General features: G+C 34.1%; 6 protein-coding genes across 7 annotated transcripts in view; 3 read left to right on the top strand and 3 right to left on the bottom strand.

The window, feature by feature from the left end:
* Positions 1-700: 700 nt before the first annotated feature.
* LOC110422353 (F-box/RNI-like superfamily protein) lies at positions 701-4,612 on the bottom strand. 2 transcript variants are annotated; one of them, XM_021436225.2, is made up of 8 exons: positions 4,190-4,612; positions 3,575-3,820; positions 2,915-3,321; positions 2,502-2,687; positions 2,104-2,296; positions 1,690-1,766; positions 1,393-1,528; positions 701-1,189 (listed from the first exon to the last, which is right to left on the bottom strand). In XM_021436225.2, the coding sequence occupies exons 1-8, from the start codon at positions 4,454-4,456 to the stop codon at positions 893-895; spliced, it is 1,809 nt and encodes a 602-aa protein (XP_021291900.1). In that variant the 5' UTR covers positions 4,457-4,612; the 3' UTR covers positions 701-892. The 2 variants fall into 2 exon arrangements, with proteins under 2 accessions (XP_021291900.1, XP_021291899.1); XM_021436224.2 differs by having other exon boundaries at positions 1,378-1,528; positions 4,190-4,606.
* Positions 4,613-6,700: 2,088 nt separating this feature from the next.
* On the top strand, positions 6,701-12,160 carry LOC110422113 (Mo25 family protein). Its single transcript, XM_021435896.1, has 11 exons — positions 6,701-7,027; positions 7,827-7,991; positions 8,069-8,187; positions 8,483-8,557; positions 9,267-9,360; positions 9,468-9,527; positions 9,844-9,909; positions 9,988-10,086; positions 10,633-10,677; positions 11,369-11,468; positions 11,625-12,160. The coding sequence occupies exons 1-11, from the start codon at positions 6,905-6,907 to the stop codon at positions 11,711-11,713; spliced, it is 1,035 nt and encodes a 344-aa protein (XP_021291571.1). The 5' UTR covers positions 6,701-6,904; the 3' UTR covers positions 11,714-12,160.
* Positions 12,161-13,092: 932 nt separating this feature from the next.
* On the top strand, positions 13,093-14,687 carry LOC110421623 (BSD domain-containing protein). The gene has a single exon (XM_021435253.1). It carries the CDS (start codon positions 13,342-13,344, stop codon positions 14,452-14,454), a length of 1,113 nt encoding a protein of 370 aa, XP_021290928.1. The 5' UTR covers positions 13,093-13,341; the 3' UTR covers positions 14,455-14,687.
* Positions 14,688-16,177: 1,490 nt separating this feature from the next.
* LOC110422123 (Bax inhibitor-1 family protein) lies at positions 16,178-18,735 on the bottom strand. The gene is made up of 4 exons (XM_021435909.2): positions 18,403-18,735; positions 16,995-17,108; positions 16,740-16,897; positions 16,178-16,619 (listed from the first exon to the last, which is right to left on the bottom strand). The coding sequence occupies exons 1-4, from the start codon at positions 18,668-18,670 to the stop codon at positions 16,413-16,415; spliced, it is 747 nt and encodes a 248-aa protein (XP_021291584.1). The 5' UTR covers positions 18,671-18,735; the 3' UTR covers positions 16,178-16,412.
* A 1,217-nt stretch (positions 18,736-19,952) lies between these two features.
* On the bottom strand, positions 19,953-22,186 carry LOC110421762 (Tetratricopeptide repeat (TPR)-like superfamily protein). Its single transcript, XM_021435430.1, has one exon. It carries the CDS (start codon positions 21,864-21,866, stop codon positions 20,034-20,036), a length of 1,833 nt encoding a protein of 610 aa, XP_021291105.1. The 5' UTR covers positions 21,867-22,186; the 3' UTR covers positions 19,953-20,033.
* LOC110421526 (F-box/kelch-repeat protein At3g06240-like) overlaps positions 21,972-22,525 on the top strand; it is a 1,397-nt gene continuing 843 nt past the window's right edge. The window contains exon 1 of the mRNA XM_021435124.2: positions 21,972-22,165. Coding sequence (XP_021290799.1) covers positions 21,972-22,165 — 194 coding nt within the window. The remainder of the gene's footprint in view (positions 22,166-22,525) is intronic.

Below are 22,525 nucleotides of genomic sequence, written 5' to 3'. Positions count from 1 at the left end.
AATGTCATCACTTTAATCGAAAAAGTTTTCTAATATTTCTTTCCCCTTCAAATCTACCACCATTTAATTATTTTAATATAATATTTTAAATTTTTTTTAAATTATTGAATAAAATAATTTTTATATTTTTATTTTAAATTAAATAAATTTTATAATAAAAAATAATTATCCATCATTAATTAAAACATCAACAGTTATTTTTATTTCACATGAAACTATCTTATAAGATAAAAATGACATATAACAATATTATCATATCATGTTAAACATATCATATCATCATCCGCTATAATATATCAATATGTCATATTAATATCTTATAATATAAATTAATAGATAATATTATTTTAAATAATAATAATTAATTAACTATTTAATTTAATATAATAAAAAATAAAAATTTATTTGAAATTTTGTATATCATGTCAAACTATGTTTGATAACTTCTTAGTCCAATTCATTATAGTTTTTTTCTTTTATACTAAAATGAATGTCTTGCAGATGTCAACAATGTGTCATGGGATTAATACGTGGGTGAGATTCAAAATAAGTAGTAATATTCTTCCATATTATACAAAAAGATTTAGCATGAAAACTTGACAATATTTTGAAGGAAAATACAGAAAGAAAACTTGAAAAGCATTCTTTAACCTAAGATTTCTATAACTAAAATGTACATGTTTTATTAAAGAAAATGCCATACAACAAGAACCTTGATATTATTTCAAAAAAACAAAGAACCTTGATACATGGAAAGTGACTTGGAAAAGGCGAAAAAGAAAAACCATTAAATAAGCAGGAAAGGCATGTACAGTAAAACTTGAATCCTCTTCATGTCATGTTAGCTGTTTGAAACGTGGTCAGCTTGATTTGCACAACTCGATGTTCTAAACTACAGGTCCACGCAGAGATAGGAGAGGACTGAGCCCGCTCTTCTTTTGGTTCTAGGGCTAACCTTCCATTTCTCGACCAGGACCTTCTTTATGCTGGGGCAACTAGAAACCACGGTGGCAACTCCTGCGGCGGTTATGCTAGGGCAGTAGACCATGTGGCAGGACTCAAGCATTTGACAATTTTTTACGAGGTGGGAAAGACCAATGTCGGTTATTTGGTGGCAATGTGAGAGGACTAAGTCCTTGAGTAAGGGGCAACCTTCACCTAACTCAGCCAATGCCATATCTCCCAAATTCTGCCATAAAGGAATCAATAAGCAAGTACTAACAAGGAATTGCAAGCCAAAGAAACCAACAATCGGATTGAGGGGGAGGCCATAGCATCAGAAGATGCAGTACACGGACCAGGGTATACAAACAACGTAAAACAGAAGTACATGCACAAGGAGAAGCAAAGACAAGGTGAGGGAGGGGGAGGACACACCTGGAGAACACTCACATCTAGGTAAGAGAGTTGAGGGCATCCTCTTGCAATGGCTACAATTCCAGCATCACCAATTTGGTTGCAGCCGCTGACATTTAGATGTTGTAAGGGGCATCCCTGGCCAATGGCAATAAGAGCCTCATCCCGCACCCTAGTAGTAAAAAAGCTAAGCTAAGCTAAGACAAAATGCAAGTAGGTGCCCCAAATTTCAGACAAAACAAAAATTTCACTAACAGCTGAAAACATGTAGCAGCATGGACAAATAGCATTATCACACAAACTAAGCAGGAAGGAAAGTACAATGAGACACACCTATCACAAAATCGGAGACTAAGATCCGTGAGAGAGTGACAATTCTCACCAACTGCTATGATTCCCTTGTTTCCAACCTATTGACAATGAAAAGCATACAAGTTAAGGATTTATATCACAATTTTTTCAATTGCTGAAACTGAAAAAACAAACAACTGAAAATGAATCCAAAAGAAACCAGCAAGTCTACACAAGATGGAGACTCAAAAGATGAAGCATTACAATATCTGTAAAATCCTAGCCTAAAACATTTCTGAGAATATTTTGAATCAAAACTAAATTCTTTAAATAATGAACCACCTAATTGCCATGTTACATAGAAAAGAAAAGCATCGTGCATCTAGTAGTGGTTCAGGCAAATTGTCAGCGGAGGAATAACTCCATCAGGAGAGAGACAGAGAGAGAGAGAGAGACCTCATAACATCTCCTAATATGGAGTTTCTTCAAATTTCTGCAACCATATGCTATACTGCAAATTGCTTCATCTCCAATGCTAGAGCAATCTACCAAGTGAAGAGCTTGCAAGTATTTACAGCCCCTTCCAACTTCATAAAGAGCAAAGTTACCAATTCTTTGGCAGTATAATAAAGCCAACTCAGTAAGGCGCCTGCACAAAATCAAGAGCTTCAGAATTGACATAGTTCAAAATTTTCAAGAAAATTATAGACAGTTGGAAATGTTCATTAACCACAGTGTGCAAGTCCAAAAATGCCCAACCATAGGGATTGGGTATGAGCCCTAGCTCCTGCTAAAGCCTGGAACTCTTGCCTTCTTAAAAAGTAGCAGGGGAGAAAAGTAAAAGAGGAGCATACGGGCAATATTTCCCAACAGACTCCAATCCAATGGTTCCAATATTGTGACAGCCATTAACTTCAAGATGCGTAAGTTCAGTGCAACCAGTGGCAATTGCCTCCAGACCCTTGTCACTCAGGAAATAACAATCACTCAGAGTAAGATTTTTTAGCTTCTTGCACCCTTTCCCAACTGCACGAAGACCCCTGAAACATAAATCAAAATTATATTCAACAATCATATCATGAATCACTAAACATAATCCATAGACCTTAGAATCAGACAACAAAACTTTGGAAAAGCTCCACTTTTTTTCCAAAAGATAAAATTAGAGGGGCGAAAAACAAACTGGTCACATTGACGTATGATATCCAATTCAATTAGGGTAATATTTCTATCATCTTGCATACGAAATCCAAGAAGAGTAATTAACTTGTCTGTAAATTGCTGGAAACTGTACAAGGCCAACATTTCCAATGACAAACAAGAAACTCCCACAGCTGTCAGAGCCTCATCTGTGACATTAATACATTGTAACTTCAAGACTTTTAAAAGAGGACATCCTTGGGCAATAGCTAGGATCCCTTTATTGCGGATAGACTCGGAATCTAATGACAAGGTCCCAAGAGATTTGCAGCAAGACCCCACAGCTTCCAATGATCTATCAGTTATTCTGGCACAAGCAGCCACACCAAGAGATTTCAATGATTTCCCACAACCAGTGGCCAAATCAACCAATCCTGCATCAGTCAAGCTTTCACAGAAACGCAAATTTAGGTCCTCAAGTTGCTTGCAACACTTGCCAACAACAGCTAGACCTTGATCTCCAACATAGCAACCCTAGAGAAAAACATCATAATCAACTGAAGTTTATGTAGTGCATTGCTTACTGAACATGACTAGCAGAAATTCATAGAATATGGTTCTTCAGTTTAAGTATTACCGACTGAGGATGGACACTTGACAGCAGAATATATACATCACTAAGTAGTAGAGATAATTTGTTGTAACAATAAGCCATGAACAACCAAAATGAGCTACAAGATAACGTATATCACCACACAGTCTCTGCTACAACGCAATGAAAAGTTACCTGCAAATCCAAAGATTTCAAGAAATAACATTTCTGTGCAAGGGACATTATACCCAAACTTGTAACATTAGAGCACCAGATTAAGCTCAACTTTTCTAGTTTAGAAAAGCCTTCGGCAACTGCAGTCAGACCAGCATCCGTCAAACAGAATGATTCACACACCTCTTCTTCGGACCCACTTTTTTCACCTGCATAATGCACCTTGAGAGATGCCATCGCATTCTCATCTCTGCCACGCTTTTTCCCCTGCACCGACAGTTTAAACCACCTCATTAACATGTCCATTTCGTTCCTTCTTGCTTCTGGACGTAAAAGCAAGATAAACCTTTGGATATAAAAGGAAATAATATTTTATAAAATAAATATTAAAAATATAATTATTTTTTCATAGCAAAAATAAATGATGTTCCTTTTACATGAATTCATTAATTATATTATAATCAATATTGCGTTTCAGTCATTTGTTTTTAGGGTTGAATCAATTATGATTTTTTATTTCAATCAAACAAAGGATTAAAGATAGTAATAATTATCATTTCCAATGCACATAAACTTACGAGTTAAGCAAACAAAATCTCAAATTAATCTCAATTTAACGAATTCGAGGTTTGTTACCACGTTGACAGGTACATAAACGGACAATCTCTCGTCAATGTGGACGGCTTTGACATTGACGAAGCGTTGTGCGAGGAGCTTGACGAATAAGTCGGGGCTTCCCGACGCGTCGATGCGGAGGGTGCTGCGGCTGAGCCTTTCCAGGCCGAGCCACCGTTTACAGACGAGGGAACAGGCGTCGTGGCTGGCTTTGGAGTCCACCCGCCGTAAGATCTCCAGGATCAGCTCGTCGGGAAGACACGTGTTGATCCAATCATGGCCTCGCATCGGGGACTTCCGCGAATTTTTTCCTTCCTTTTTAGGATCTGGAAACGGAAAATTTTTTGTTTTTTTTTGTTTTTAATTTTTTGAACGTAATTTGGAGAAAAGGAAGGAGAAGACTTCGTGCTTTGGGTGTGAGTGACATACCAGCTCTCGCTGTAAATAGTTTGGCAATCGGTTGAGTCGGCGGGCAGCTGGGAAAACACCTTCCTTTTCAATTTATTCCCGGTAATGCCACCCGCCCTTTTTTTTATTATTGTTTGTAATTAAAACGTGTAAGAACTTTAATTTGGCCAAAAAGAGGACGAGTTATTTTTATCCAAAATTGGTTAAATTTGATAAATGAACAACTATAAGATATATAAATGATGGAGTAATAGTTTTAAAACAATAATTATCATAATATTTATATACATATATCATTTACAATAAAACAAATTTACTAATAAAAAAATTTTAATTACTAAATTTAATATTTTATTAGCACATCTATTATTAAAATCCGAATTTAAAAAGTAAGGAGATCTTCTTAGGAATTAATGGATCCAATATTTAATATTTTTTTATAAACAATTGAATATGTTTTTTGAAGTAAAATCACAAAAAAATTTATGGATTTTCCATATCTGTTTTTTAGTTTATGATCTTTTTATATGTTGTTTAATTAGATTTTTTTGGTTTTAATTTATTTTATTGGGTACTTGAACAATGAAAATATGGTATAAATATGTATTTCTTTTTTCTCTTTTTGTTTTTTCAACTTAAAGAATATGAAAAAAAAAGGTGAGAATGCGTATGTTCACAATTAATTTTTTTTATTCATTTGCATTTAAATGGTTAAAATTTGAAGTTTGAACTATAAAGCTTTTATATTAAAATATTGAGGAAAGATAGGATTTATGAAATAATATAAAATTATCCAATGACTTTCACGTGTAAATAACAAAACTTATGATTGTCATATTTCCTTTTCATAGTTTTTATCATTAGATTTGTATTTTAATGTTGAATTCTTTTTTAAAGTTACAATTACAAGTAAAATTTTTAATTATAATCAATTAATTTTCATATGTATCACAAATCACATTAATAAAAAATGCTTAATGAATTAATAAAAAATTAATTAAATTAACGTACGATGAAACTCAAGCTTAAATTTAAAAATAAAATTAAAATGTTCTCACATAGTGAGTTCAAGCTCAAATTTTAAATTACATTATCCTTTCACATTATATTATAAAAATGATATGATTTAAAAATAAATGTATATAATATTTTAAAAATCTTTAAATAATTTTTAAAAATTTAAATAAGTATTTTTATTTTAAATTAAATAGACCATTGTGGCAAACGTAACTATTATTAGAAAAAATGTTATATATCATTTTTATGTCATCTAATGTTACTATAGAAGATAAAAATATAATGTGATTATATTATCATATAATATTGATGTATCATGTTATTATTTATTATAACACGTCAACATATAATGTTAATATCGTAAAATAACGAATAAAATTGATAAATAATATTTTAATTAATTATCATATAATTATATCATTATGTCATACTAATACATTACATTATCGTATATATTACATCATTATCAATATGTCATGTTTTTATCTATTATAACACATTAACATGTAATGTCAATATCGTAAAATAACGAATGAAATTGACAGATGATGTTTTAACTAATTATAATTAGTTATTATGTAAATATATTATCATACGTATTACATCAATATTATAAAATGACAAATAAAACTAGCAAATGATATTTTAATTAATTATAATTAGTCATTAAAATTTATTCGAATTAAAATAAAAACATACAAATTTGATTAAATATAATAAGAAATAAATATTTGTTTAAATGTTTTAATAGTTTAAGAGTTTTTTTAATATTATATCGAATAAAAAAATTATCTTAGAAATCGTGATCAAGTTTAAAAATTTTGTAAACTGATTTATATATTTTTTTTGTGTTCATTTAGATAATCATGTTAAGTTAATTATTCAATAATATCTTTATTTATAATAAAATGAACACATGGTAAATATAAAAATCCTTTTTATAAAATCCATAAAATCAATTGTTGGTATATAATAAGGATGCAGGTAAAATGTTCATTAATAATTTATATTGATTACATTTCTATATTTATAAATTATTTAATAATAATTAAATAGTAACAAAGAACAGATTATTATTATTATTATTATTATTATTTTGCCATAGACTTGCATGTTTCCTTTTTCACTTTTTGAGCAATTTCTGTTGTCCTAAATTCCCATAAATTTCAAGTGAAACAAAAATGTGAAAAGTCTCCATGATCAACAGATCAACCGATTAATTTTGCCTTTTTCTCAATCTACAAATCCTTCATCGAAGCGAAATTGAGAGAATTGAATTTGGGTCATATCATTTGCAATATTTGATCGATCATGTCTTTTTCATTCTTCAAGCCGTCGAGGCCCAAAACCCCGCAAGAGGTAGCCAAGGCGATCAAGGACAGCCTCATGGCACTCGACACCAAAACCGTTGTTGAAGTTAAAGCCCTTGAAAAGGTCTTCTTTTTTCTTTCTGGGGTTTCTTTCTTATGCTCAAATTTGGTACAATTTCATGCATTATTTGAATTCCTTTTTGTTTTGGGATTTCAGTTAACTGGGTGAGTTTCAAATTTGTTATAAAAGTGGAATGATCAAATGGGTTTTAAGAATTATTTTATTTGGTTATGGTTTTGGCATTGATTTTGCTGGTTGTTTTAGATTTTTACATGCTATGTCATTTACTTTGCTGTTCTTCCCATATCTTTAGAGCTTTTGCTTTCCCAACTTGCATGAAATGCTAAAGATTGCCATTAGGATGTCAGTAATGAAAATGTTCGCAAATGTCATTTGTTGTAATAAAAACCAAATGGCTAATGCTTTGTTTCTTTTTTTTTTTTTCCTTTTTGTACATAAGAAAATCCATTGCCCTTTGAGCTACAGCAATGGAGTTAGCTTTCACATTTAAGTCCACTTCAAGATTTGACTCTGAGACCTCCAAGTTGAATGTTTCCAGTTCTAAACCTAGGGGATACAGAAGGCAATGCTTGCTTGGTTTCTGTGCCTGTCAATGTTTGCCCATGGGATCAACACCATTTTAGCCTACTTTTCAGTACATGTTAGGCAAAATGATGTTTCGTCTGAGGATGGATGATTTTTGTTTTAGCAACAAGCAAATGTTGGGGTTTTATTTTCTTACAGGGTTTATGTTCAGAAATGAAATCAAGAACGGCCTGCCGTGGCATTCAAGTACTTTGTTAACTACCCATTTACATTTTCAAAAATTTGGATATCAATAGTTTTGCTTTTATTGTCTTAGGCTATGGAAGAAGTTGAAAAGAATTTTGTGACAATGAGATGCATGCTTTCTGGAGATGGGGAGGTTGAACCCAATGTGGATCAAGTCTTACAGCTGGCACTTGAAATTTCGAAAGAGGGTGTTCTTTCTCTTGTTATTCACAAATTACCCATACTGGGATGGGAGGTAAGTTCTTGATATTCTTACTATTTGGCTCATATATGTTATTTAAAGGCATGCCAATGGAATATGTATTTTTGCAGGCAAGAAAGGATTTGGTACACTGTTGGTCTGTATTGTTGAAGCAAAAAGTTGACTCCGCATATTGCTGTGTGGAGTACATTGAGAACCATTTGGAGTTACTAGACTTTCTTGTAGTTTGGTAAGTTTATGAATGCGTTGTCTCATTTATCTTTCTCCATGCCTTGTTTTTTTTTTTTTTTTGAGCTTTAAAATCACTAGAATATGTTGTCTATTACGTGCTTAAAAAAGAGGGCATAAAACTGGTTTAATGTGACTCTTTCTCTCTCTTCTCTATTTGTTGGGTTAAGAGTGGGTTGTTTATCTTTATAAGATGGCATTGACCAGTGTTTATACTGAAATGAGATGTACAAAATCATGTGTGCTATTTAATCATTAAAAGGTGTGTAAGACTTATTGCTATCTTTTGGAAGCAGCTATGATAACAAGGAAATTGCTTTAAATTGCGGAAATATGTTGAGGGAGTGCGTCAAATTTCCAACACTTGCACAGTAAGACATTCGAGCTTTATGCCTATTTCTTCATATGATTGAAGTACATTATAATGTGGCTAAAATAATGCTAGGGTTAAAAACATTACTTATATATCATCTAAATTTTGGCCATCTTTCCATGTTACCTTGATTGATATCATCAATTTCATTTGTATACTCATTTCTAACCATGGTTTTGGATGTCTAGCGTACACTAATTCTTATACATGAGGCTTTCTTGAGGTGAGGTAGCGCAGAAGCAGAACATGCATGAAATATGTTGGTTTAAGCTCAACATCCAGATATAACTTCAGTTCTTAGTAGACTAATTAATGATCACTTTCAATATCTTATGGTATTAACTTGAGACTTAGGTTCCTGGAGATAAACTCTTTTTAGGATTCTAAAATGGTATGTTTTAAAATATCAAGTGCAAAGCATATTATGAGGATTTTGAGTAAAAGAGCCTTGCATGCTGGGTAATTCAGGAACTGGGTAAGTTTAGAGGTTGGCACCCATTCTGTTTCAAAAGTGCTGGTTGCTGCTTTTATCGGATATCAAAATTTTAGCTGGTTGTGTTGATGAACTAGTACAAGTAAATTAAAGGAGGAAAAATTGGCCGCTAGGGCACTTTCTTCTTTTTATATACATGGTTTTTGTGCAAAATGTCTTTACTGAAAAGCAAGTTTCACTTTTTCACCAGTTATATTTTGTAGTGATTTTTCAGATACATATTAAAGTCTGCTAGCTTTGTATTGTTCTTCAAATTTGTGGAGTTGCCCAACTTTGATGTTGCTTCTGATGCATTTTCAACATTTAAGGTTAGATCTATTAGTTGTTAAGTCTTGCTGGTACTTTAGATTAAGTAAATACATTTTTAGGCTCCATGCTTTCTTCTTCTTATGCATCTTTCATTGAATTTTCTCAGGATCTGCTTACAAAACATGGAACATTGGTATCTGAATATTTGACTGCTCATTATGATGAGGTACATTAACAACCTGCCTATTCTCATATCTTTGTGACTCGGGACAGATCTAGGTGGAGCCTGATTTTGCTTTAAGACTGTTAGTGGAACTATGTTGATTGAATGTTTCAACCTAGAAGATCTGCTCAGCTAAATAATTTCTTTGAGAATGTTTTATATTGTTTGTAACCTTTTGGTAAGAGACATCAAGTGCTACCCCTGATTTTTTGTGTACTGCATGTTGCAGAGCTGTGAAGATATTTGTCTTTGTGATTTTGTTAAAATGTTCATCTTCCTTTTCTCTTTTACCTTATCTAATGAGAAAATGTTGTTCCAGTTCTTTGATCTATACGAAAAACTCTTGACATCTTCTAATTATGTGACAAGAAGGCAATCTTTAAAGGTTGGTTTTCCCACTCTCTCTCAGTTTTGCTCTGTTGCTTGGTAAGATGTCTTAATGCTGCTATATTTCTGGATTTAGCTTCTATCGGAATTTCTTTTGGAGCCTCCAAACTCCCATATAATGAAGCGCTACATTTTAGAAGTTCGGTATTTGAAAATCATGATGACATTGCTGAAGGTATGGCTTCTTCTTAGTGGTACCTTCTCTCGTTTCTGATTCTTTTGGTGTTAATTGGTTTGAATTATCCATTGGCAGCCATGATGTCTTGTTGAAATGGGTTCTGATTTACATTCCACAATCATACACTCTTGCATCTTCCACTGTCCACTATTGGGCATGAAGAGACATGAGAGATGAGTGATGCAAGGGTGAGAGGTGGTAGTGCTGGATGATATTTTTGTTTTATGGAAACTACTCAACTTATTAAATATTCTTTTGACCTTTCAACTTTGAGTGATGCAAGGGTGAGAGGTGGTAGTGCTGGATGATATTTATGTTTATGGAAACTACTTAACTTTTTAAATATTCTTTTGGCTTTTCAACTTTGAATGCATTGGACCTAGTGGAACCATTTGAGCATTCTGTTTTTACTTGTATGTCTGATAAAATTGTCTCTGTCTGATTCCTTGATACATCAAATATCTTAACTGTTGAGAACTTGTTTGAAATTGTCTATTGTATGATTTGACTTTTGTTTTTCTGCTCTATTTTGTGTCAAAGCAGGATGCAAGCAAAAACATTCAGATTTCTGCTTTCCATATCTTCAAGGTGTTTTTTCCCTCTCCCTCTCTCTCATTCACACACATAAACAGACATGCATGGACACATCTTTTTTGCTAGTCCCATTCCAGGGCTATCTGCAGGCAAGTGTATGTTCTGGCTTGAATTCTTAAGAATGTGTCTGTTGTAAATAAGTCTCAGGGCAATGTGATAAGTTAGTAATTAGACAAGAAAAGATGCCTGATGTTAGTCATGAGTTTGAAACTGATGGGATGGCACTTGTATGCACCAAATTGAACTTATTTGGTAAGTTTATCATACTAACATTGAGAGAAGAACTGAGTTGTTTCAAGCTAACCTCTGTTCAACTTGGCTGTGAAAGTTCCCAATGTCTCTTATCTCTTTCTCTCACTTCAATTGACCCTAAACTATGTCATAATAAATGGAAAATCCTTCACATCTTATGATGGTGATAAGATGTTGTCAACTGCTCAAAAGCTATTCATATATTAATGTTGAAGATAACATCTTCAGACTGAAATTTAGCCTTGGGCACATTATGCATAAGAGTATTTTTCCTGCTGCATTTTCAAAGCCAGTTGGTTCTTCTTGACATAAAATTACTTGGACTGTTGGATGCAAATTACTTATATAAACTAGATAAAAGGAAAAGGATTTTACTGTCTAATTGCTAGTATTGTTTGAATTTATTGTTTTTCTCCTTTGCTATCACATGCAGGTTTTTGTTGCTAATCCTAACAAACCAAGAGAAGTAAAGATTATTCTGGCAAAAAACCATGAGAAATTGCTGGATTTGCTTCACAATCTCTCAGGAAAAGGTACTTAATCTTTTGGCCATGCATTTTCTGAAAAAATGGCACCGGATACACGGCTGGGTTATAAATTTTCTATTTGAAAATTTGTTCAAATGGTTCTCATAAATGGAATTTTATTTTTCTTCCTGCTAATCTGTTAAGAAATAATTGTTGTCACAGGTGCTGAAGATGAGCAATTTGAAGAGGAAAAGGAACTAATTATTAAGGAAATTGAAAGAGTATCCAGGTTGCCAATTCTTGATCGCTAGGTACCTTCTCGTTGATATCTATTCTATTAAATGCTAATTCTGAGTGATGATCTTCCATGGTGTGGAAACTGTCTGCTAAGGATAGAAAGTTGCATTTAAGGATTATCTGAGCCCCTGGTTTTAGAGGATATATGAGAAATTGCAAGCCCTTGTAATATCTTGTTAGAAGTGTCTCTGGAAAGGATGGTATTGTTGTACAAGGTGTGAAGAAAATATAACTAGATTTGACTTCTAAGTGGCCAACAAAGGTGATTGTATGAGCATCTGCCCACTCATTGTGCTTTGGTATAATACCATGTAAGTGTTGTATGACCCGGTTCTGTAGCATAATTGAAGCATATTTCCCCTTAACAAGTAAAGGTTTGGTTTGTTAGTTCTTTGTCCTGGAATCCTGTGAACATTCTTCAGTGATTGAGCAACATGATGGAATTTGCTGTATTGTTGGTACTTGGACGCTAGCTATCTTTCTATGATACTAAAGCAAAGCTTCCCAAATGGAAGAACTTGACAGCCTGCCGTTTTTGAGGTAAGGGACTGTGAACCGTTGGCCACATCCAGAGCATTTGAAAGGATGGGGTTTGGTAACCCTTGATCTGGGCATCCAAAAGTTAAATTCAAGCTCATATTATTCATTTTCTCTGTTTGTTAATATACGAATTTGGGAGGAAAGATGATTCGAATCTGGGTTTTGGATATGAAGATACATACACTTACCAGAGAATTGATGTCGAAATCGAACTAAGGTTTATCTTGCACAACATAATGAGTAAGTTGATTTAAATTATTGGACTTCTGTATTTACCAAATCTAGTGTAAAGTGTACATGGTTGTATAATTTAAAACTACATGAGTTAATCATGTATCGAAACATTTGATTCATTAATACATATTTAATTTTTTTATTCAAAAAATAAAGTTTTAATTTTTTTAATTAAAAAAAAAACTACTTGAGTGAATAATAACAAACGAACAGCCTATCTCACTCATGCATGGATTTCTTAATCTTATCATCATTAATTCAATCACTACAAGACTTTTGTTTTATAGTTCTTAAATTTTAATTATCAACTTTGATTTTTAATATTCATGAAATTTCCATATCAAGACAAATATGTTTAAAATTTTGTATTTGATAGATTATCTTTATATGCATTTTATTTATTATTAATAAATTAAATGTTATCATTTTGTTAATAAAAAAATTTAAAAATGAAAAATTTCAAAAAATAAGTATTTATTTTGATTTGGAGGGTTAATATCATGCCATTTTCTTGATAAAAAAATAAAAACATAGTAAAATTAGTTATAATAATGTAATTAGAGACGTGATTAAAAGCAAATTCTTAGTAATATTAATAGTTCTACAAATTAAAAGCTGACGTGCTTTTTTTTTGTAAATGTGAAAGTTTTAAAAAATTGGAACCCCTCTCAAAATCGGTAATCCCTATCCCCTCGGACAGGCATGATCTGAGCTTCCCATGTGACCTAATTCCCAATTCTTCCCCAAAGCCTTCTCTCTCTCTCTCTCTCCCTATCCTTTCAAAAACCCTGATTTTGCATTAATATAAAAAGAGAAAGGAAAAAGGAGTTTTTTCTTCTGTTCTTCCGATTGAATTTGTGCAATCTCCATGGATATCTTCAAATCCGTGTTCTCCGACGATGCCCTATTCGAATCCTCCGAGCCACCCACTGACCCGAATCCGAATCCGGGATCGAGGTGGAGCTTCGGCGCCCTAATGAGAACCCTTGCCGACAAGTCGGAGTCCGTGATGGAATCATACCGGAAGGACTTGGAGGATTTTGGATCCGGGTTAAAGAAGGAGACCGAGATTATTCGGAGCGTAGCCTCAAGAGCCGTCAACGATTCCCTCGAGATCGGCGCCTCCGTTGCACAGGAAAAGCTCGAGTCGGTGGGACAGGCCATTGATGATATCGGTAGCTCGGTTTGGAAATCAACGGCTCAGATCATCTCTCATGGTAAAGACGCGTTCTTATCACTGTCCGACGATGATAATTCTGATTCTGAAAATGCCAATAATAAGAAATTGAATATTAGTAATAATAGCAGCAATGAAAAACGGTACAGTCGTTTTGAGATGCAAATTCGAGCGCTTCAATCCGATAGAAGTACTTATTGTGCGGAACCGGAGGATTTGGAGGATTTTGAGAAATGGAAATTAGGGTTTAATTTGGAAGAAAAGAAAGGGGAAATTGAGGATTTGTTTAAAGAAAATTCGGTTAATGAAGATATTTTCAAAGAGGTTGCTTCTGATGAAATCGAATCTAAGAGATATTGGAGTAATTATTTTTATAAGTTGAGTAGGCTAAGGAAAGCGGAGGAGGCGAGAGCTAAGCTTGTTAAACGTGCAATCTCGGGGGAGGAAGAGGAGGATTTGAGCTGGGATATTGATGAGGATGATGAAGAGGCGAGTGGAAATTCAGAGAGTGAGAAGAAGAATAATTTGAGTGAAGGTGGTGAGAAATGGTTGAAAAATGAGGAGGATAAAGCAGATTCGTGTAAGGATAGTGATGTTTCAGTAGTTTCAAGCAATCTATCAATGCCCGAGGAGGAAGGGTGGGATGAGATTGAGGAGATACGGAGCAGTGATGATAGTAAGGGGGAAGATGTTGGGAGTGGTAATAGGGTTGATCGGCAAAAGCGTAAGAGTGTTGCAGAGGAAGAGGAAGATTTGAGTTGGGATATTGATGATGAAGAGGAGGATCAGCCTGTTAAAGCTTGATTTGATATTGATATCTACAAAGGGATCAAAATCAAGTGTTAAATACTAGAATCATTGAGGTTCTTCTGAGCTGATTTTTTTTTAAAGATTTTATAGTTTAAGTATGATAAAAGATAATAAACATTGCAGTTCATTATGTAAATATTTCTCAGTGATTGGATTCAATTATATAACTCATTTTTTTCTTTGAATTTTCATAAATATAAATCAGTCTATGTGAAACATTCGCAGAATTGTGTCTTTCTGATTCAAAATAGTCAGTCTACATCTTGTATGTTTGATCTAAATATTTAAGAGTATGATTAATAAACAGTGAATATTGATACTTGATTTTCTTTCTCAAGTATGTTCTTCATAATTTCTGGTTTTTGTTAGATATTTTCAGTAGAGATGTCTAAGCTTTTTATTGTAGTTTCCTTTCTGCTGATAGAGATTAGCATGTTGTCAAATGAGACGGACTAATTCCAACAAACTCATTTCAATCTTATTGCCTTGCTCCTTGCTTCAGTCACTTGGATTCCAAATTATCTATATGTATCTTCTGGGCTTTCTTTCTACCACTACAGCGTTTGTCTGTAATTGGGGGAAATGATGGTGTGCTAAAATTATAATTTATAAAGTGCTTTGTTATCAGTTTGGTATGATCATTACCTTTGCCTTTTGTAGCGAAATTGACACTAGAGACCAATTTTGGTGCTTTTGGGATGTGTATCTGCAGGGCCATTCATCCTTGTTCCCTCTACCCCCTCCTCTTTGGCCTCTTCCATTGATCTTTGCTTTCATCTGGCGTAGCCTTATTGGCAAATATTTCTTTTTGTTCATTCATTTTCTCTCCTTCTTTGGCCACCATTTCCCCCCTGTATTCTCACGCGTTAACCAGTATGCTTTAGAGATAATGTTGTTTTGTTACAAGGCACACGAGATGCGGGGTACAACTTAATATTTGCTCAATTGGTGATTGCTCTACTTGTCTCATTAGGGGATGAGACCCTTTGCTTTCCCATTTGGCATGAATATGATTGTAGGCATGGTTCTCATTCCCTTTTAACTTCTTGGCCAACTGTTTGGTCCTAAGTCTCAAACGGCTCTCTGTTTCTTATATCTTTATGGTTCTTTGTTTACCATTCTTTCCATTACCCTTGAGGATGGAGGAGGGTGTGACGTGGGGGTGAACCGTTGATAAGCAGCCTGGAAAACCACCGGTTGGTATGGTCACATTGGTTGTGCTGAATGGCTCGCCCGCTTTGGGGTGGAGGGTTAGGTTGATCCGAGTCTCGGCCTAAGAGCAATAAAAGGGTGAAATGAAGGTTTTGGGGTACAAATAGTAAGGAGAGTAGAAGAAAATGAAAGTAGGAGAGGTTTATGCCAACTCAGTTGTTACTTGTTGACTATGAATTTATATTTTTACTCAACTCCCAATAAGAAAGACGAACACTTTAACTAGCTAACGTTTCTCCCTGATATGCCAACTCCCAATTTCAAGGATAAGCACATTCCAAGAAGCGGGGCATGAAAATAGCCCAAAGACAGATGCTGATCTGATGCAAAGCATGAAGGAAAGACTGCAGCCATTACAAAAATCTAGGAAGCTTGATTAGGCTCATTGCTAGACCGATTGACAATGACTAATATACAATCTCTACAAGGGCAAGCAATTCCCCAACTTAAGCAGCTTCATGAACAAAAATTATTAAATAATAATAATAAAAAAAGGAGACTGATATCAAACAAGAAGAGAAATGCAATAGTAAAGTTGGGATAATCCCAATTATGCAACCGCATATCACAAACTTAACAGGTTAGAAACTGCAAATTGGAGCAGCCAGCACTAGTGCTGGTACAAAACCACAAGAGAGAATATACTATATAGAAAATTAATACTTTTCCTATTCTTCACACAATAGTTCCATGGCCATATGATTTCTTGCCAATCTCACCTTGTGAGAAATACAGTACATCTAATTATCCCCAGATCTCAGCACCCGCAAAATGGAAATGAACAAATTCAGGATGTCCAAATAGAGAGCGACAGAGGCCAATATGTAATCATCATATGTGAAGCGCTTGATCAGGTTGTCAGTGTCATAGACTATGTATCCACAGAAAATCAAGGCACTAATTCCACCATAGATTGCAACAGATGTTGGGCCAAGTGGGAAGAACATCTGCATGATAATAAAACATATACCAAGTCAGATGAATCCTACATTTAAGTATTTGGAAGCACAAATAATCATATAGTGTTGAACTTCCAATTGCATAGGTAGACAACAGAGACATCTCACCTGGATTAGACCAGTTAGGATGAGGACAATAAGGCTGGTGAACAAAATTGGGCCAAGATAGCTGAAGTCCTTGCCCTTCTTAGATGCCCAGAAAGTGTAGCCAGTAAGAGATGTAACCACAGCTGCCGTCAAAATTAGAGCTTCAAGCACAATTCTTCCTGAAATCATACAATGAAAGCAAATAGTTAGAGTATAATTCTATATTTATACCTAAACCTAGGATTTGTTAACAGAAAACATCAGGTAAGCACTAACCATCAGTATTAGCGCAGCTCACACCAACTGTGAGACTCAGTGACACAGTGAAGAGGCCAAGGATGATCAAGTTCACAGGGTGCTTTTGGTGATAGACGTGCAAGGGCCACAACACTGCATGAATTAAGTTTTATAGTTATAATAAGGCAAAGCAGTGTGACACAACAAATGAAGCATGTCTCCTTCAGATATAAGTAAATGCTTGGGAGAAAAGGAGGCCTTTATAATTCAAGCTAGTAGATTACAAATAAAGTCAGGGAGTTCTTACCTTGTCTGCTTTTAACCATTTTAAAAGAAAGATATGTTTTATTCAGGTTTAATATCAATCTGAAAATAGGGTTGAGGGAAAATATGACTTCAATGACTACTGAGAATCTGACACCAATCTCACCAAACTTATCAGCATTCAAATAAAGCAAATCTAGGTCATTATAAGAGGTATACGGTATCAAATTTTAAGTTCTAAGTTTACAAAAATTATAGGTCATGAAAACTATTAACTTCCAAATATTTAAACCCAAACAACAAGAAATGTAAATTAGTAAAAGTTGCAAGAAAGCTCAATGGTTAGTCATTTGCCATTGATCACAATAATTATTGGTACCAACTGCAGTGCAAAAGCCAGTAAACAGTTTCAAACAAAGGTAAAGTTATTATGGGAAAACAACAAAGTAAACAAAACTCACACAAAAGCAATTGGCTATTGCTAATATGCTTTCCTTTATTTACTTTGGTTTCAAAGTCTTAACTCTCTACTTCTCTTTATCATATTCCGACATACAAATCATCAAAGCCTCCAGCATTAGTTTCTGTTACGAATAGTGCACACCACTTTATTTAAAAACTCAACATTACAAATTAAATGACACAAAAAGAGACAGCAATAAGTCCTAAAACTATAAATTACCTATGAAAAGCATCCGAATAAAGCAGCAAACAGATAGAATCAATATACAGTGACAATGGCAGAAAACTGTCCAATCCTTATTTAAGCCCTACAGTTAAGAATCTTTGCTACACATAAATCCCATCAACCCTTTCTTCAAAAGATTCTCTATTTTCTTGTAAAGGCATCATATAGATCAATTAAATTTTATCACCATTTTATATAAATTCAATAACCCAGCTTTGCTCATCCATCGAAACCCTGATTATAGAGATGGATTTAATCTAACCCTAACCCAATGCTTGAAAAAGATTAATTCAATCTAACCTTAACCTAATGCTTGAAAATAATTACCTTCATAATAAAAATTGAAAAAATTTTGCTCTAATTCACATATCATAGTATTTAAGGGAACCCTAACAAACATTTCTTTCAAAAAAATTTAGAATTTACCCGGATTAAAGTGCGTGAAAAAAAAATCAAAATTGAAATCAAATTGAAGAAAAAAGGAAAGGAATTTACAGATGAAGGGGATTAAACAGAGGAAGAGTAAGAGGCCAGAATTTCCGCGAAGGAGCTCGTTGACCGGAGCCGACAACACCACAAAGGCGGAGACCACGGTGGTGAGAACCAGCTGTGCCGCCAGGATGCCGTAAACCTTGCGGATAAAGCCCCATCGCAACTGGTTCTCGCCGTAGCTGATTCCCGGGTAAAGAGTCTCCCCTGACTCTAGATCTATCTGATCCGCCTTGCTGGCGCCCTTGCTGTTCACGCGCTCGTATCCGTCCATCTTCTTCTCTCTGTTTCTTTTTTCCTTCTCTTGTTTTCTCGGAAAATGAGACGGGAAGAGCGTCAACGAACCGGGGGAACACATATATAGAGAGGTAGGTGGCCAATCAAATGGTTGGTAAGGTGCGGTCCACGCGTTATGAAGGGACTTGATGATCAATCATCAAATGTTTACTTTAATTTGATTGGCAATTTTAACTTTTTTAGATTTTTTCAATTTGACCTTTATCTTTTTGTTGGAGTCATCCAATTAAAAAAACAAAACTTTAAATTATGATAATTAGTAATAACATTTAGTTTGGTATAATGTTTGAAAATCTATTAAATTATTTAAAAAAATTTAAATAATTTTTTATTATATTTAATTAATTTCTAAATTAATTAATATTAATTAAAATATTATTTTATTATTTTATAGCACTTGACGTTGATATAAAAAATCAATACATTTTGATGTCATCATTTATTATGATAAGTTAGTATGTTATGTGACATATTATAATAAATAACATAATATGGTAAAAATAAATTAATTGATTTTAATTTTTTTAAATAATTTAATTTTTTTTTAAGTATTATGCGTTTCTCTTTTATTTCCAATGAGGAAAAATAGGAGAAATTTACAATTGAGAGAAGGGTTTTTCAATTAGAAATTGAGTTGATTTTAACAACTCAAACTAAAGGATCATCTCCCATGGGTGAAGTTTCATAGAAGTGGGGAAATTGAAACTTCAAAGTTGCACCTGGACATACTCAGAAGTCCAATACCATAATTTCTCAGAAAATCCATGGATAAAATTTCTGCAAATTTGTAAGCAAAAACCCTTTGAAATGTCAACACTAAGTTCAAAATTTTGGCATATTTATTCAATGAAAGGAAAAGGATGATCAAAGAGACTACATTAAGACATTCAACAATGGAAGCATGTTTCTCATCAATGAGGCAAAATAATAACTGGTATAAAGTTTTCAGAGTTGTTGGCGGAGAAACAATGTAATCAAATGAAGAGCTTGCTGAAAATGAGAGAGACTCATGGTTGACTTCTATTACATGCTAAAATTCGCAATTTTAAAATCAAATGAAGGGCAAAGTATGTTAGATGTAGATATATGCAGATAAGCTTCAGATCGATCGAATGTCATCCATCGGACAGCATTTTGCTGTTCTACAATATATGCAAGTTTCAACTCATTCAACATTAACATTCATCTCATTAGTCGGTTGTCATAAAAAGTGAAAATCACTGCAATGTTCGTCTCGAGATGATCTAAAGATACCCAAAGCAATCAAAAGAACATGCATCGATTATCTTTGTTAGTTCATCATAGATATGTTACAAAAAGAATTACTGGAAAAGCTTTGCTTAATTTATTTCTAGGACCTCTCCTAAACATGATTCAACAAAATGGGCATTTCCTTCACAAAACTTGGTAACGAGGGAATGGCATATGCCATTTCTAAGTGCATAACCTATTCTAAGCATAAAATCCAAAACAAGTAAAGAATCATCTAACCTATCACTTTGTGAGAGACACTGAACCAGTTTCTCAAAAGTCTCCCTTCGTGGTTTGAGTCTATTCTTCAGCATTTCTACCAACCGTTCCATCCCCTCTGCAACATTTCCTTGCTCACACAATCCAGCAATGACATGATCATGCGTACAGACTATTGGTTCTAGACCCCTAGTTTGCATATCATTCAACAAATCTTTGGCTTCTTGCATGTGACCCACCTGACATAGATTTTTTATTATAGGGGTATAAGAGGGAGTAGACGGCTGTAAACCCTGTACTGAGAGTTCCTTCAGAAGACTTAGACTCTCAACAGTTTTCCCTTCCATGCAAAAGCCCTTGATCAGAGTGTTGAATGTGATTAAATCACGAACAATGCCCTTTTTAGGCATTTCTTCAAATAAATGATAAGCCTCATCCATCCTTCCATGCCAACAAAACCCTGCTATCATGGTATTGTAACTCACAGTGATTTCTCCGTAGCCTTTGTCCAGCATCTCCTTAAATAGCTTTTCTGCCTCTTTGAGGTCATGGACCTTGTAAAGCCCATGAAGAAGTGCATTATAAGTGTATTCATTTGGGAGCATTCCCTTATTAATCATCTCAAACCACAATTTTCTAGCATCCCCAAGCCACTCCATCTTACATAGACCATGAATCATTGTTGTATACATGACCCTGTCTGGAGCATACCCTCTATCCTTGAGATCATTGAAAATCCTGTAACCCTCCAGGCACTTTCTCTTCTTACAGAGTCCATTAATGACTTCCTGATATGTATAAATATCCGGAGCACGATTCCTAGCTATCATCGTGTGAAGAAGTTCAGATACTCTACCATAATTCCTTGTCTTGCAGAATCCAGCAATCAATTTGTTAAAAGCAACATTATCTGGCAGCAACCCATCTTCCAAAACCTGTCGAAGAAGCTCATAACCTTTCGAAGCATTCCCATCATTACAAAAGGCTTGAATCAGACACCCAACAGTTGCAACATCAATATCCACCACAACACCTGAATCTATCATATCCTGATACAATTTCCACACAAAATCATTCCTGCCAACCTTAAGAAAAGCCAGCAATGCTAAATTCCACGTTGCTACTGATGGATGATATCCAATCTTATTCAACATGGAAAACACCTCAACTGCTTCTTCGACCAATCCAACCTCACAAAGACATCTTAAGTAAAGCTCTAAAGCACGCGGCTCAGGGCTAAAACCAGTCTGTTCAAGAAAATTTCTTGCTGCTTTACAGGCCTTAGCCTCCACAAGCTTATCAAAAAGCACATTACAGGAATCAAGGTCAGGTGAAAAACCATATTTAGACCGCAGCCAGTGAAAGAAACACAGAGAGAAAAACACATTTTCTTGCTGTCTCAAAAGCTCCCGAAAAAACACAGGATCCGAAAAATTAAAAGAAGGGAACTTTGAGAGCAGAGTTTCCTCCCACCTGGGTATTGTTCTAGTAATCTTGCAAACTTGCTTTACAAGGTCTAAATTTGGTTGGTTTATAGTCTCATCCGTTTCTCTACTTTGGTTTTGATTTTCTCTCAATTCCTTCGCAATAAAGTTGGTTTCTTTGGAATCTACAGTCAGATTTCTGATCTGGGTATTAGGGCTTTGGAGTCTACGAGGGCTTTGCCTAAGTAAGGTTATTAGGAATGATGAAGCTCTGGCCATGGAATATTAGTTTTTTCACTAATTTACATTAATGGGTATTTTCCATTTAAGGCAAAAATGGAAGATTTAAGGTAAACAACTGAATAGGTATCTAGAAGAATCAGAATGGAACTTACTGAGCTATTGGATTTGGAATTCCATGTAGAGACATTGGAAGATGAAATCGTATCCAGCGAGAGAATTACTGTGCATAGATTGAGAGTGAATTCAACTGCTGTTATTGTCAGTTTGAAAAGAGCTGAGAACAACACAGAGAGAGACTGCGGAGCTTTGTGGCTGAAGCTCTGTTCCTCTGCCTGGTGTGGTGGCCTTCTCCCTGTTTTTTTAGTAAATTTAATTAATCAATTTTCATGAAATATAACATAAAGTTTAAATTTCATGCATTATTTGTGAATAAATTTTATATATTATAAGTGAACTAAATATGATTTTTTATTAGTAAACAATTTTAAAAATTGAAAATTTTAAATAAATAAATATTTATTTTAAAAAGTTAAACTTTTTTTTTGCATGTTTATGATATCACACTATTAAGTGTTAACATGTAAAGACGTAATATTTCAAATATAAATTCATATTTAATATATTATTTGGGTAAAAATATTTATAAATGAATTAAATATTATTATTTTATTAATTAAAAAAATTTAAAAATTAAA

Source organism: Theobroma umbraticum, unplaced genomic scaffold, assembly GCF_002168275.2.
Source record: "Theobroma umbraticum cultivar Fairchild unplaced genomic scaffold, ASM216827v3 scaffold_130.0, whole genome shotgun sequence".
NCBI lineage: Eukaryota > Viridiplantae > Streptophyta > Magnoliopsida > Malvales > Malvaceae > Theobroma > Theobroma umbraticum.
The sequence above is the reverse complement of the archived record's forward strand: the minus strand, read 5'-3'. Positions and strand labels throughout refer to the sequence as shown.